The sequence below is a fragment of the Macrotis lagotis genome, chromosome 2 (assembly GCF_037893015.1).
Source record: "Macrotis lagotis isolate mMagLag1 chromosome 2, bilby.v1.9.chrom.fasta, whole genome shotgun sequence".
Taxonomy (NCBI): domain Eukaryota; kingdom Metazoa; phylum Chordata; class Mammalia; order Peramelemorphia; family Peramelidae; genus Macrotis; species Macrotis lagotis.
In genome coordinates, this window is record NC_133659.1 from 24629556 (window position 1) to 24645266 (window position 15711).

At 43.7% G+C, this 15711-nt stretch overlaps 1 protein-coding gene across 4 annotated transcripts in view; it reads right to left on the reverse strand.

The window, feature by feature from the left end:
- Nucleotides 1–777: 777 nt before the first annotated feature.
- TCEANC2 (transcription elongation factor A N-terminal and central domain containing 2) overlaps nt 778–15711 on the reverse strand; it is a 34207-nt gene continuing 19273 nt past the window's right edge. For all 4 annotated transcript variants that reach the window (XM_074221369.1, XM_074221366.1, XM_074221370.1 and 1 more), the window contains exons 4-5: nt 13450–13643; nt 778–1794 (exon numbers count right to left, since the gene is read on the reverse strand). In XM_074221369.1, coding sequence (XP_074077470.1) covers nt 1606–1794; nt 13450–13643 — 383 coding nt within the window. In that variant the 3' untranslated portion in view covers nt 778–1605. The remainder of the gene's footprint in view (nt 1795–13449; nt 13644–15711) is intronic.

Consider the following 15711-nt stretch of genomic DNA (forward strand, 5'->3'; position numbering starts at 1 on the left):
ATCGGATGAGAATATGTTGGTGAAACTCATACAAAGGCTAACTATTAACTGCACAGCATGGGGGGGGGGGGGGGCTAGAGAATTGTCCTACAAATCAGAATAGGTCCTGCCTCTGACATAGCCTGGTAACCTCAGAAAATCCCTTCCCCTTCTGGTTCTCTAGGCAGTTCTCCAAGACCACAAGTAATAGAGATGGTGCCAACTTGCATTGGGAAAGGAAATGCCTCATTGGAGAGTTCCCTGGATCAGTGAGAGTGTAGGCCCTTTCCTTGTCTTACTGAAGCCACCCTCCTCTCTGAAAGGAGGGAGAATAGTTGGAGAAGGAGATGCTGGAATTCTCCCCCAAAACATCAGCTCTGCCCTCAAAGCGAGGTGCCCATACTAATAAACATCAGAATGAATGCAACAAATTCAATGTAATTGATTCAGCAGCTGCTCTAGGCAAAGTAACTCAATTCTAGACAAGGGAACCCAAACCATTTCTGAATCTGGAAAAGACTAGGAAAGTTCTAAGAGGCCCCTGGAGAATATCCCAATCCCAACCCAATCCCAAATCTGAAGGAAACACAAATCTATCCATGTCCCCTGATCCAAGGAGACCAATCGTACTAGTACTCAGGAATGTGGGGCAAGTACACCTCGATGATGCTTCTGGTGTTCTTTCTGAAAAGCATTAGCACTATGGAAAGATTTTTACTCAACGAACTAAAGGCAAATCTGAAGGTGAGATACTAGTATGCGTTTTCAATCCAACACGCTTTCCAAGGAGAAAGTCAACGTTTCTGTGTTTTTAAACCACCTGGTTTATTGTCACACTCTTAAAAAAGCAAATTGCATTTACATAATCACTCAAGGAGTCCTGTAGTCCAGTCATCATTTGCTAAAATAGATTTTTCTCAACCAACTTGTTTAGAGAGAAATTTCATTATGTGACTTCATCTCTTTAAAGTCTAATAGCCAGGCATTCAAATAAAGCAGGAGGTTTGGCCGCTTCAGGCCACATGCTCATTAGAAGGCCCAGCATGGGGGCTTCAGAGACCAATGCTGAAGGTCTTCAAGGGAGAGCTGAAACGTTCAGATAAGTACAATCAGGGAAGAGGGGGGCACTGGTGGCTCCTGCGGGCTCCCCCTGGGGTACAGTAAAGGGAAGACAGATGGGTGAGTTCTGAGAACGCCAGAGCTATCTAAACGCTGGGGGACGTCACCAAGCTCTGGTGGTAATTGAGTTTCAGTTACCTGCAGGGTGGTGGAATAAGGGAGAGGCACTATTGGCCCAACAGGAGAAAGGAGTTGAGAGGCCTCCTTGGCAAGCCCACAATAAGCCCCATCACCCTCCTGGCCTAGTTTTGTGATCACAAACATGGCGCTTCGAGGGCCCTGGAGCGCCATTGAAGCCTTCAGACAGTGGCACTTGTTACAGATAATGATGCCGGAGCCCATCCCCTGTCGTTCCCCGTGCCCTCCTTCTGAATGCAATGGTACTTGGAGAGGGCTGATGGTGCCGGGTCTCCCCCTCACCCAAATTCAAAGTGGTCTTTGAAAAACAGAAAGCGGCCAGCCTTTGCGGGCCGGGGCCACTCCCCGGGGTGTGGACAACTATGAAGGTCACTTTCTGTGAGTTTGCACCAGCGTGTTGACTGGTAGCGAGCCGCTCTTGACCTGAGCTCGGATTTCAGCTTGGTGCTTTAATGTAAAGACCAGGGCTCTCACTGTCCGCCGATATGGTCCATTAATGAGCCGGGAGCAGAGATGAAAAGCTTCACGCTCGATATTTTCAACCAGTGGGTGATCCATCTAAAAAAAACATAGCAAAATTATCAAATGAGGACCTTCCGTTTCATAAGGATTAAAAGCGGTAGAGACTAGAGCTTGGGGGCTCAGAGGCCTTCATTAATCAACTTAAATTCAAGGAAATCTACTTCCTGTCACAAGAGAAACAGGAAGAGCAAATTAATTCCACCCTGGCAATTAAGGAACAAGGCCATGTGCTATGTGACAGAGACCTCATTCACAACCCCGGCTGGGTGGTAATATTTGCCATTATAACAGGAAACTTGCCTGAACTAAGTAACTGGTCCTGAGGCCTGTTATTCTGCAGCTCAGGAAACTAGAAAGGAGAAGAAATTAAGAGAATACTGTGGATTCTAGTCAGGAGATCAGCATCATTAGGCCACAGGACCTGGGGTGTGGAGTTGAAATGCCCAAAGTTGATCTGGCCAGCTTGAGGGGGGGAGATACAGAATACCCACAAAATTTCATCTCCCTCAGTCTTCTTAGACCCTGACTGAGGATTTCCTTTCCCAAACACTGGGGAGTTAGCCAGTCTTTGCAGAGAAAGTTCCACTAATAATCATAACAATAATTATATTTCTAATGTACTCTCCAATTTGTAAAGTGATTTTTCCCAGGGAAAGATCTAAAAGTAACTTGTCCAAGGAGACAAAATTCAGTCCCTCCATATTGAGGACCCCCAAGTTTTTAGGACCTGAGGAGAGTTGTTTTCCTGGGTTAGAAGGTAAGCTCCTGGTGGGGGGGATGCAGTTAGGGCCTGGCTTAGAATGAGGCATGCTCCATCATCTGTCTGCCTGTATATAAGGTGCCAGGCCCTGGGGAAAATCCAGGGGCACAAGAAAGGCAAAAGACAACCCTTGCCCTCAAGGAAAGGATAATCTAATGGTGTAGATAACATGGATACAACTATGAACAAACAATCCACAGATGGGATGAAAATGTGATAATCAATAGAGGGAAGACATTGGTGTTAAAGGGGATTGGAAGAAAGTCAGATGGCAGAGAGGAATGCAGACATTAGGGACTGTCAGTGAAAATGTCTTAAGACGAGTCTAGGAATCTTACTCTTCCTTTCTCTCTAATTCTTTCCTACTCCTCCTCCCTTTTTCTCTCATTTATCTATCCGTCCACCCATGCATTCATATTCAACCGTCCACATATCCATATCTACCCACTCCATCCATCCATCCACCCACCCATCCATCCATCTGTTGAACTGAGCAATTCAATCCTAACCTCAGGATCCATGTTCTTTCCAGGACTTTACATACACTTCTCCCTCCCTCTCTGCCCATTTTGTTTTGAGTAGTTTTGGGGGGTGGGTTGGGGGAGAAGGGAGTACCATTTTTCATATATCCATGGTCCTGTAAGATCTCCCTGTGGCTTGGAATTCTGTCCTCAGGTTGGGACCACTGCCTTTCTTGCAGATAAAAAGGGTCAGGAAACTGCCATGATGTACTTTTTTAGATAAATATGATTTATAATTTAATATTTTATAGGGGAAAGGATCACCACCATAAAAAAATAACTACTCACAAAACCTGCATTCCCACTGCAGGAAACACCTGGATTGTGGGAAAATTCTGCTGAGTATATTAATGCAAATAAGAACCTCAGACTACTTTAGAAACATTAGGTCTATCTGCTACCAGGGCAAGGCTGGATCCCAGTATGCTGAGTGCTAAATCAATTCCAATCCAGAAGGTGGTCTGGCTGGGATGGGGGATGCCTGGGAGCTCAGATACAACCTGCTTGACACAAGCCGACAGGTCCCTGGATGGTCTGTTCTCCCTTAAGGGCTGAGCCAGTCTGTGGTTGGGCCAGGGCAGGGACGCTCGCCCTGCCAATGATTCATCCTAGGTCTGGACTACAGATCTCCATCTGATTCTCCAGACCTGGGTCAGACCTTCACTGGCCCAGCTCACAAGGGCATCCCGGGCACTAAATGGTGGCAGGGGAAGGGCACCACACTCACACAATAGCAGTTGTCAGTATATACCTTCTCCCAAGTTGCCTCTCAGAAGTTCATGTGATTGTAGGATCTTGGACAGGAAGGAAACTTAGTGACCGTCCAGGAGGCCTGAGCTCACATCCTGGCTGACCCTTATTAATCACATGTCCCATGAGCACAACAGGGATCCCAATCCTGCTGCTGTGGCAAATGGAGAGCCAGGAGTCAGGCAGACAGCAAAGAGTGTGTGCCCAGAGCCCTCCTTGTGACCCGAGGAAAGCACCCAGAGCATCTGGGGCCATGAGGGAAGAGGTGTGTGTACAAGCTGGCACTGCAGGTAAACAGTGGCTCTCATGAGACAGGAGCTCATTATAGCAGGTTCGGACTTCTCCTCAGTGTCAAATGGCCGCTACCCCAAAATGTAGGAAATGTCTTGGAAGCTGATCACATAAATGAATGGGAAAAATTGGATGTGCTGTGTAAACCACTGAATCTAGCTGCATCAGATTGTCCTGGTTCTGGAGCTTCCCTGCTCCTTTTGTTTGGCCCCTGGCTTGTGTGCAGTTTCCCAGCCCCTGGCCCAATAATTGGCCCATGGTTGAGGCTGAATAAATACTTGTTCACTTATTGAAGGTATTCAAGGTCCCTGTTCCTTCTCCTATTTAATCCTCGGTCTCACTTGGTGTCCATTTGAACAATCTGCCACAAATATACGCACTACTGGGTGAGCTCCACAGGTTGCACATCTAATTGTATGTCACAAACTGGGCAATGGCAAGTTTTCATCCATCTGGTCCTTGCTATGTGGAGAGTCAGACCAAATACTTCTGCCTAGTTAAGGCTCTTTTCCAGAAGGCTCTGAAATGTTCCAGGTTTGATACAACTAGCACAGTGTCCTCCACAAAGAGGAGCATCTGGAGAACCTCTCCAACTAGTGAGAATCTTGTCATCCAGGATGTCCCTCCATCTGGAGTGGCAACACCTTGAGTGGAGAGACATCAGCTCTCTGTTTCAGATCTTGCCTTGGTGTTTATGGTCAAACGGTTACTGTCCAGGCCTATCCTCCATATATCAAATGATTTTGATAATGGAAAACATTTTGTGGAAACCAGTCTTTACTGCAGTATTTGGCTCTGAAACAGGAAGTACAATGGGATCCTGTCATCTCTTTATCTCCAGTGTTCCCCTGAAGAACCTGGTCACTCCCTACCAACACCATCATTCAGGATTCTCTTGATTCTGGTTTAGTGAATTTTGAAAGGTGACTCTTATAAAGACTCTGCGTAGCTGGGAGAAGAGGCATGGGAGTCAGTTAGGGAGGTTCTCTTGATCCTTGTTTTGATTTTTTTAAATTAATAATTACTAAATTGTTTCCCCCTCACTTCTGGTGTTTTTCCCCTTTCACACACCAAACACTCTTACAAAAGCACTGTGTCTAACACAGATCTCCTCCAAATACACTTAGTCTAAGCCAGGGTGCACAGAGCACCAGGGTCTGGAGTCAGGAGGACCTGAGTTCAAATCCAGTCTCAGATACTTCCTAGTTGTGTGATCCTGGGAGAGTCACTTTACCCTATTTGCCTCAGCTTCCTCATCCGCAAAACGATCTGGGGAAGGAAATGGCAAACCATTGCAGCATCTCTGCCGAGATAACCCCAAATGGGATCACAGACAGTGAAGCACAATGGAAACAACAATAAGCTAATGTCTTTTCCTTTTTTTTAAAAAGTATCGTTCCTCACCCCTATCTAGGTAGACCTGTAACTGTGAGGTTGGGTTCTTTATCATTTCTAATCTGGTTCCACTTCCAGTTCTCTGGATTTTAACCCTCCCTCCCTTGACAACCTGCTCCCTCTTCACCCTTTTCAGTTCCCTTTTACAAGTTATCTTCTCCCATTAGAACATAAATTCCATCTATTGTTCTATAAGAAACCTTGAGTGGTCACAGAAACATAGAAAGAATTATATGAACTGATGCTGAGCAATGGCAGCAGAATCAAGAGAACATTGTACACATTAACAATAACTTTGTGAGTTAATCAACCATGATGGACACAGCACCTCTCAAGAGTTCAGAGAGGGAGGACAATCCTGGGAGATCTGTTATGGACAATGCCATCCACATCCAAGGGAAAAAAAAAAGAACAAAAAACAAACAAAAAAACCCCACAGAATCTGAATTAATACTATGTTCATTTTTTAAAAAACTTTTCTTAGGTTTTCCCTTCCTATCCCCTGATTTTCTTTCTTTTCTCTTAGTCTGAAAGTCTCTTACACAAAATGACTAATATGTAAACATGTTAAACACAAAAGTACATGGACAACGTTTACCAGACTGTTTGCCATCATGGGGAAGGGAGAGGGAAGAGAGAGTGGTAGAAAAATATGTAATATAAATATGAAAGTAGATGAATGTTGAAAAACAAGCATAGCATATAACTGGAAAAATAAAATATCAATTAGAAATGCAAAAAAAAAAAAACCAGAGAGAATATAAACTCCATGAGGGTAAGATCTCTTCCCTGAGTGTTCCCAGCACAGGCCTATAATAAACACCTAATAAATGCTGCTTCTGCCATTCCCCAATTGACAAATGGTCAAAGGATATGCAAAGGCAATTTACAGCTGAGGAAATCAAAGCAATCCATAGTCATATGAAAAATTGATCCAAATCATTACTTATTAGAGAAATACAAATTAAAACATCTCTGAGATACCGCCTCACACCTCTCAGACTGGCCAATATGACCAGAGAGGACAATGATCAATGTTGGAAGGGATGCAGGAAATCTGGGACACTAATACATTGTTGGTGGAGCTGTGAACTCATCTAACCTATCTGGAGAGCAATTTGGGATTATGCCCCAAGGGCAACAAAAATGTGCATACCCTTTGACCTAGCAATACCATTACTGGGTCTATACCTTGAAGAGATGATAAAAAAATGGCAAAAACATCACTTATACAAAAATATTCATAGCAGCCCTGTTTGTGGTAGCAAAAAAACCTGGAAATTAAGTGAATGGGCTTCAATTGGGGAATAGCTTAACAAACTGTGGTATATGTATGTCACGGAACACTACTGATATATTAGAAACCAGGAGGGATGGGAATTCAGGGAAGCCTGGAAAGATTTGCATAAACTGATGCTGAATGAGATGAGCAGAACCAGAAAAACACTGTACCCTAACAGCAACATGGGGGTGATGATCAACCCTGATGGACTTGCTCATCCCTTCAGTGCAACAATCAGGGACAATTTTGGGCAATCTGCAATGGAGAATACCATCTGTATCCAGAGAAAGAATTATGGACTTTGAACAAAGACCAAAGACTATTACTGTCAAATTAGAAAAAAAAAGCATTATATTATTATATAATTTTACTATCTCACACTTTACTTTTCTTCCTTAAGGATATGATTTCTCTGTCATCACATTCAACTGAGATCAATGTATAACATGGAACCAATGTAAATACTAACAGAATGCCTTCTGTGGGGGGGGGGGGGAAGGAAGCAAAAATGGGGGGGAAATTGTAAAACTCAAATTAAATAAAATCTTTCTTTAAAATAAATAAATAAAAATAAATGCTGCTTCTGTCTCTCCTTGATGGCAAAATCAGTTTGCTTTAAAAATCTTTGCAGATCTTTTCCATCTTCCAAATGCCTTTAGGATGATTTTGCCTTCTTTAAGGTAGTTTCATCCTCCACAGATTTTCTCATTTATGAAGCAATGCTACTTATAATCATCTGGCATCCTTTTCCAAAAAAAGTTTCTATTCTAGGGTTTGTTTGGTTTTTTTGGCAAGGCAAATGGGGTTAAGTGGCTTGCCCAAGGCCACACAGCTAGGTAATTATTATTAAGTGTCTGAGACTGGATTTGAACCCAAGTACTCCTGACTCCAAGGCCAGTGCTTTATCCACTATGCCACCTAGCCGCCCCAAAAGTTTTTATTCTAAACCAGGTGACTGACTCTCCTCTTTTTGTAATTAAGTTAAGAGTTGCTGACTAAGGAGTTTTTTTAGCAGTTAAACTTTTCTGTAAAATCATTGGTGTTAACATCATTTCTGCTGACTGTTATCCAATTTTCTTTGTCAATGGCTTCATTAGTTTAGAATTGAGCTGCTTCAAAAGTACACCATGTTTTTTCTCATTCTTTTTTTCTATTTACTAATTCTCAATGCCAACTTTTTTTTGCCAGTTTTTTTTTTTTAGAATTTTGCAAGGCAAATGGGGCCAAGTGGCTTGCCCAAGGCCACACAGCTAGGCAATTACCAAGTGTCTGAGACCAGACTCGAACCCAGGCACTCCTGACTCCAGGGCCAGTGCTCCATCCACTGTGCCACCCAGCCATCCCCTCTATTTACTAATTTTAATTCCTCTTCTAATAAGCCAGATTTCTGAATGTGCACAGATATTTGACTCAAAGATGATTCCCACACCAATAATGAGTCTTTTCTTGTTTATTAAACTATAACCAATTTCATTTTTTTTTGGAATCCTATATATTTGTGAGTCACCCTATTTGGTACCTTCTTGTTCTTTTTTTTTTTTTTTTTTTGGTTTTTGCAAGGCAATAGGGTTAAGTGGCTTGCCCAAGGCCACACAGCTAGGTGATTACTAAGTGTCTGAGGCCGGATTTGAACTCAGGTACTCCTGACTCCAGGGCCAGTGCTCTTATCCACTGCGCCACCTAACCACCCTGGTTCTTTTCTTAAAGAAAACATTTATGAAAGGATTCTATAGGTCTACGGGTCTTTGGTCTCTCTTATTTCTTCTTTATGATGAATGCTTTTGCATATATTTTGTGCCATCTTCACCTTTGCCCTGAAGTTAACCCATTTAATTTGGAGTCTTAAGTGAGTTCTTCACAGAATTTCTTCACCTCTTCATCCTTAACAACTGAGGTTGGCTTATAAGTTCCCATTATTTACATGGTGCTTTTTGCAAATATTCACCATGGGTACCGCAAGATGAGGTGACCAAATGTCCTCTACAATGTTTCCTGTTTCTTTTGAGTATAGAATAAAAGCCAGTCTTCTAATGCCTCTCTCATCAAGGATGACCTATGAGCCATCCTTTCATTGACCTACAACTTCTTTATTTGGGTTTTGATTATGTTTAGAATGTTAAGACTGATAGGATTCTGACTCCTGCTGGACAATGTCCACTCCTGCCAGGTCTTTGGAAAAGGATCCCCTAAATTCAAGGGGAGGGTTTGGAAATGGTCTAAGTCCATTTGGTCCATTTGGCTGCTCTGACTCTATCACTGCCAAAGCAGGCCTGGCTATCATCTACTGTGGTCAAAGAATACATCGCCATGGGGTCAGCATCCTGGTCCTGATAGGCTTCTCCAGAGTTGCCAGGTGGTCCTCAGAAACCAGACCCATCCCTGGAACCATGGCAGCACAGTAGAGTCACCTCAGGAGGACGCAGTGGAGGCTGTTTGTACAAGCTACATTAAATTTGAGAATTTGTGCTACAAAGATGAAAATAAATATACCTTCAATACACAATATGAATATTGTATGTGTGTGAGAGTATATGAGTATTTGTGAGTGTGTATGTTTCTGCATGTGCCTTTGTGTGGTATAGTAAGTACAGTGAAATAACAAACAAGAGACCTAGTTTTCCATCCCCAGCTTTCCTGGTACTTCCTTGGCAGGCAATTCTTTGCTGCACCCCAAATTTCTCATATATAAATTGAGGTAATTAGATGGGATGGTCCCTTCTTGCTTGAAATCTGTAAGTCTATGAAATATGGGATAACTAATAGACCAATACTCGGCTAAAATATAAAAATGGAACATTACAACTATACAACTATGAGGTATGTCTATTTGGAATCTACACTGGGCAAAGAGCATCAAGTTCATCAATGCCACCTCTTGAAGAATATCAAAAACCAAAAGACTTAGCCAAACTATCAATTCAAGAATAAACCTGGGGGACAAAGAATGCTTATGGTCCAGATTATGGAAAGTAGCTGCAATTGGCCAACATATGGCCCTCATCCATCAGGAAGCATTATGGCTACCTTGGACAGACCCTGCCAATGGGTGATAAGCCAAGCCCAAAATTAAATAGGAGAAGGAAGTTGAGTTAGATTGCCTTTGGGAACTGGAATTTTCTTCTAATGACAATAGGATCATAGAGTTTAGAAATGAACAGGACCTCAAAGCTAATCTAGTATTAACCCATTCATGTTGCAGAGGAAGAACCAAAACTTAAGGAAATTAAATAACATGCCCAAGGTCATACAAGGCGCAGAATCAAGGATTTGAACCCAGGTCCTTAACTTCAAATCTTCTACTTTTCCCACTATACTACTCTGCTTCATTCTCCTAGCAGTTCCTTGAAACAAAGATCATCTTTTTGAATCCGAATATTATACAAGTATTTTTGGCAACAATCAAAAGCAATACGACAGTCTTGGAAAAATAAAGGTAACAACAGAAGAGCACCTGAGGGTGTGAGTAGGACATGATACATTTAACAACAGGGATTCCCAAGGAAAAACAAAGACTTTTTTGACTGACTGGGAAGACCACACAAGGGAAGCCCCCTTGGGAGGAGACTCTGTGGCAAACTTCTAGAGAGATAAGGATAAGTGTCATCCAAGAATTGGGTGAGTTTCCAGCTGCATTGTTAGAGGGAACATCCCTTTCAATGAGAGCACAATTCATCTGAATGCCTGAGTAATCCTTTCTTCAATTCAAGGGACACAGCTGATGTTCAGGTCTTCTAATGCTTATGACAAGCAGACTCCAACAAGATCCTACAAAGAAGAAAGATCAAGGCCCCAAGAGGCAGGAAAGCCAGATCGAAGCCTGGCCTCCACTAGGTAAGAGGCCTGAGACTTAAGGAAAGTCACTGCTGAGAGCCCAGGTTTTCATTCAAATTAATTTAATTCAAAAACCAATCATTCACAACTATTGTGGACCCCAAAGATAAAGGAATCTCTGCCCTAAAAGAACTACAAATAAATATGAGGTAGGGAGAGAGAAGCAAAAGAGATAAAAGGAAAAGACACCTTTTCTTCAGACAGCCCCCCTTCTAAGAGACCCTCCTTCATACGAGCAAAGTCTTTTTCAGCTTGAACACACTCTAATTCTGCGCTTCTCCCAAAGCAAATTTCTCATTGCTCATGACCAGTGGAACATGTTTATGAGGAGGCTGGTCCACGTAAGGCTGTAGTGTGTGGCTATGGGACAAAGCAGAGCAGGTGGGCCCATATGGGGACTGTCCCTTTGACCCTGGTCTCATTAGCACCACTCACCAACCAGTCACGCTGTTTCTTAACGCCGACAATACAGGCTCACTTTGAGAATCACATTCGTTTTTTTAAAAAAATGATCACAGGAGAGAGGTGGGAAGGCAAGTGGATAATGAGGAAAGGGAAGTAAGAGAATGACCCGGCAGGAGACTTTCATATGAGGAAAGATCTAATAGATACAAGAGAATAAAGAAGAGAAAATAAAGGAAGTGAAAGCTGGGGCCATGAAGATAGATTTTTCTATTCATCTCTTCTAAAATTTCAAGAACAAGGAAGCAGTCACTGACACAGAAAAGGAACAAATTTATATTAATAAGGGATGGACTTTTTTGGCCACATGTATATTAACCTGTGGCAATCACAGCAACAGGATGTTGCCAAGATGAGCAATAAAAAAATGCTTTTCATAACACGAAGAAACAGCATTTGTGACAATTCTGGACCAAATCAAAAGAGAAAGGCTTTGCAGTCCTCAGGCTGAGAGCTGATCCAGGAGGTATGCTCCTGCCTGGTGAACGACCTTTGCAGAGATCCGGTGTCTGATTCAAATGGATCAATGCTGGCTCCTGGCAGAGGCCTGATGCGGATTGGAGGGATCCCTGATTCATGCCAATGTAGAAACATTGCAGACCGAGTTGGTGAGCATACACTGGGGTGTCTGGGTCTGCATTCTGCGACATGTGAAACTGTAAGCGTTCAAGTGCTCCTGAGGCCAGGAAAAGAGATTGAGTCTGCTTTTCTTCTCACTGAGGATCAACCTAAGATTTAGACTTTTAATTTTTTTAATGTGCACTTTGGAAACTAACCCATTTAGTTCTGCTGAATATGATCTTTTTTCCCGATTAAACTGGAAAGTGAGAACAAATGTATCACTTTTTTAACTTTGCTTTGTAACACTTGAGTGCCGAGCACTTGATGTGCCATTTAAAGGATAATTAATGGATAAACTAAAAGGATAATTATTATGGAGTTTAATATAGCAAGCAAACTGCTCATTAATTCTTACAGCAAGGCTTCGTTATAATCATTTACTTAAAAAGATACCACAGGGAGCTGATATTTACCACCACATTAACTATATATTATTCACCCCTACTGTACATTTCTCTAATCAATTTTGATTCATTGCAAAAGTACGCTTTGTTTAAAATACCAAACAAGTCTTGTCAGCTAATCGATATCCCGGAAAATTAGACAGACACTGAACTTCCAAGTTATTTTATCTTCTTTCTACATGTGTCCCTATTAAAAAAAAAAGAGATCTTGCTGAACACTTAGCCCATAATGAGTCCTCCACAGACCTTTGGAGCTGGAAGGGCCTGGGAAAGCGTTGAATCCCAGTCGCTCATATTTCAGACAGGCTCTAGGTCACTGAGCATGTACCACAGGGGCCCAGAATCCCCTCAATCATGCCACTGCTGCCATCTGAAGGAATACCAAATGCCTGCCCTTGCTGTGAAGCCACCCCAAAGTTATCTTGGACTGTAGCAGGAAAGTCTCATGCAGACTTCACCCCTCATTTAGCAACACTCTTCCCAATGGGTCAGGGAGGTCTTGCCCTGCTCCACAGGAAGGGTCAACAGCAAAACCAAGCCGCAGCCCCAGGCCACCTTGCCACTAGACCCCAAACCCCAGGCCCCAGGCTACCAGACCCACACCACCAGGCCCCAGGCCATCAGGCCACTAGGTCCTAGGCCACCAGGTCTAATTCCAGATCCAGGGTTTTCCTCTGGCAGAGGAGGAATTAGGCAGAGGCATTGTCCTCTTCTAGGACACTGGGGGAATCCAGGCTTACTGAAACAACAACCACAAGTGCCCTAGACCATCATCTTCATCCTACTTCATGCTAGGATGTGGCTACTTAATCCTAATATCCCTGACCAACCTAGGAACAGGCGTCCGTTAGGCCCAGGAGGCCCACAGCCAGATACGATATCCCTCTCTATCAGACAGCTAATGTCTAATCCAGTATTTCTAGAATTAGCTGGGTCATGGAACATTTGTGGACAGGAATTGTTATTGATGGAACCCCTGAATGATGGTCAAGGAGGGGAAGTCTTGGATAACAGAATGGAAGCTCCTTGGGTCCAAGACAAAATTCACAGGAATCTAAGTCCATTTTCATACCTCAAATTGCTGCCCCTAAATGCACTTCCTATTTAATATTTGGAGCATGATTATCATTAACATTGGCATATTCTCCCTGAACCTCAATTTGGGATCTGCAGAACATGATTTAAGAAACAGTGAACAAATATGGATTTGGTAACTAAGTCTTTTCTGAAGGGTCCTGGCTACAAATCTATGAGACTGCCTGTAAAACCAAAGTCAAGACCAAGATCTGTCAAGCAAGGGTCCGGAAGCATCAGGGTTGTTCCTTGGTACCAGGCAGCTGCCCAGGGATGGGCCTGCCCTGTTAAGAACATTACCTCCAGTTCCAATGCTTCAGACAGTAACTTGTGGGCGTTTCTTCTGAGCCCCTCCGTCTGGGGGTCACTGCGGACTTCAATGCAGGGCTTGTCTGAATGCTTCTCAATGAATGTCCGCCACTCAGTGTAAACTTCATTGGCAAGATTGGCCACCTCTCCATCTGAATGTTTGCGCATTTTGTTCACAGTGTGACCTAGGAAAAAAAAAGAAAGAATTACAAGAAATAGGGCTCTTTCTGTTTTCCGCTGTCAAACCCAACATTCAGTCAACTTCAGTTCTTATGATCCACGTGATCAGAGAATGGCAGAAGGGGAAGAAGCCACATGAACATCATCTGTGCTGCCATTCTGTAGGTGACTCAGTCAAAGTCAAATGACTGGTCCAGTTGGCACAAACTCCCAGGACCCATTTTACTCATGCTCACTCTAGGGAGTCAGACAGCAGCAAAGAGAGAGAGGTTCAATGGACTTAAACATTTCAACAATTCCATAAGCACCTTTTGACATCCAAGGCCTGAGATCCTAACCTACTCCAGAGAAGCATCACATCTGGAAGCAGAGAACCCAGGATCTTTCCCAGCTGGCAGCCACATCATGGGCCTGTCCCCTCTGAGGCTCTGCAGTTCTGAAAATTGGGCCTGAGGCTTCTTTCAGTTGATCTCATGGGACCTTTTCAGCTCCTGATGCAGTTGATGGAGTCTCTAGACCCAGAAGTTCAAGTAAGGAAACCTTGGAGTCAGGATTCCAGACCAGATGTTGCTAATTCAGCAGGGAAGTCCTGAGAAGCCAGGATGCTGGGAAGGAGCCCAGAACTTGGTGGAACTGGGAACCCAATCCCCCTCACCTGCCTAGAGACAGAAGCAGTGCATGGGAGGAAGCCTCCAATTTGTGTGTTGTTCTTTCCCTAGCTTTGAAATAAATACATAAATATTCCTTTGTAAAAACTTTGCTGCTTCCTATCTGGTGACCTGGACAGCCTTCTTTCTAGGGACTAATCTTGGGAAGAGAATCCAGATATTTGATATCAGTAATCAAGTTTTTGTGGAAAAATCTTTCTACCCTCTAGAGATGTGTTCACAAGGCCTTTCTAGTTCAGGTGTCCACACCAACTATGAGGACTAAATCTGCCAAAAGAGCTGCTTTTCCAGGAAATGAGGAAATGTGGTGATCTACAAAGAATACCTCTCTAGGGGTGGCTAGGTGGTGTAGTGGATAAAGCACCAGCCTTGGAGTCAGGTTCAAATCCGGTCTCAGACACTTAATAATTACCTAGTTGTGCGGCCTTGGGCAAGCCACTTAACCCTGTTTCCCTTGCAAAAAAAAAAAAAAAAAAAAAAGAACACCTCTCTGGGCTCCCAGGAAGCAATGAGAAGCTGCCCCGTAAGTACGCAGCCTGTCACCCTGAGACATTAGTGACATGTGGGAGGCCTTGAGGCTCTTCCCTCAACTGGAAAATGGAGGGTTGACCTCGATCTGGGATCCTCCATTCTCCATCCATGTAAACAGAAAAGAAGGGAGGCCATCAAGGAGTAAGAATGAGTCCAATGGGAGAGGCAGCCTCTCAGATCTCAGCAGCCTACAACTAGGGACCAAAGTCAATCATGGGGAGACACTTCTGTAATTTCCTCAGTTAAGGAAATGTCCTCCAGATTGGCAGTACCAAGAGCTCCCATGGGGCATCTTGGGAGTCTTGAGGAATGTCATGGGCAGTGAGAAACTGTGACCTGTCCAGAGTCATAGAGAGCATGGGTGAAAGGCAGAACCTGGAGCCAACTCCAAAGGCCTGAAGGAAAAGAGCTGGGAGCAGGGGAGCAGGGCACACCATGGAGCTCAGCTTTTGCTTGGACTCATGAACCAGTTCCAAGTTCTGGGAAGAACCTCAATTAAAAGAATAAAGTGACACCTCGAGGAAGGGACAGGTGGGAGGAGCCTCCAAATCCTCATCATCCTGAATGGATCATGGGTCCAAGCCCCTCTGAGACCCCAGGGAAACACTAGTCTAAACCCGACTATCAGGCCCCCTCTTTCCTCCCCTAGAGGACAAGCAACAGATCTGGGGGCTCCAAGTGCTCCTGGGGAGGGAGCAGGTGAGCATGCGATTCCATCACATCCTTCGCCTTATTATGGTTCACAAGAATGTACAGGAAGAAATGATCACGGACAATCTCTGCAGAGAATCTGTCGGGGGAATGGGAGAGCTGACCCTCTGTGGAGACGGCAGGGATGCTGCCAAGAGAGCTGGGCTTGAAACCTAGCCCGAGT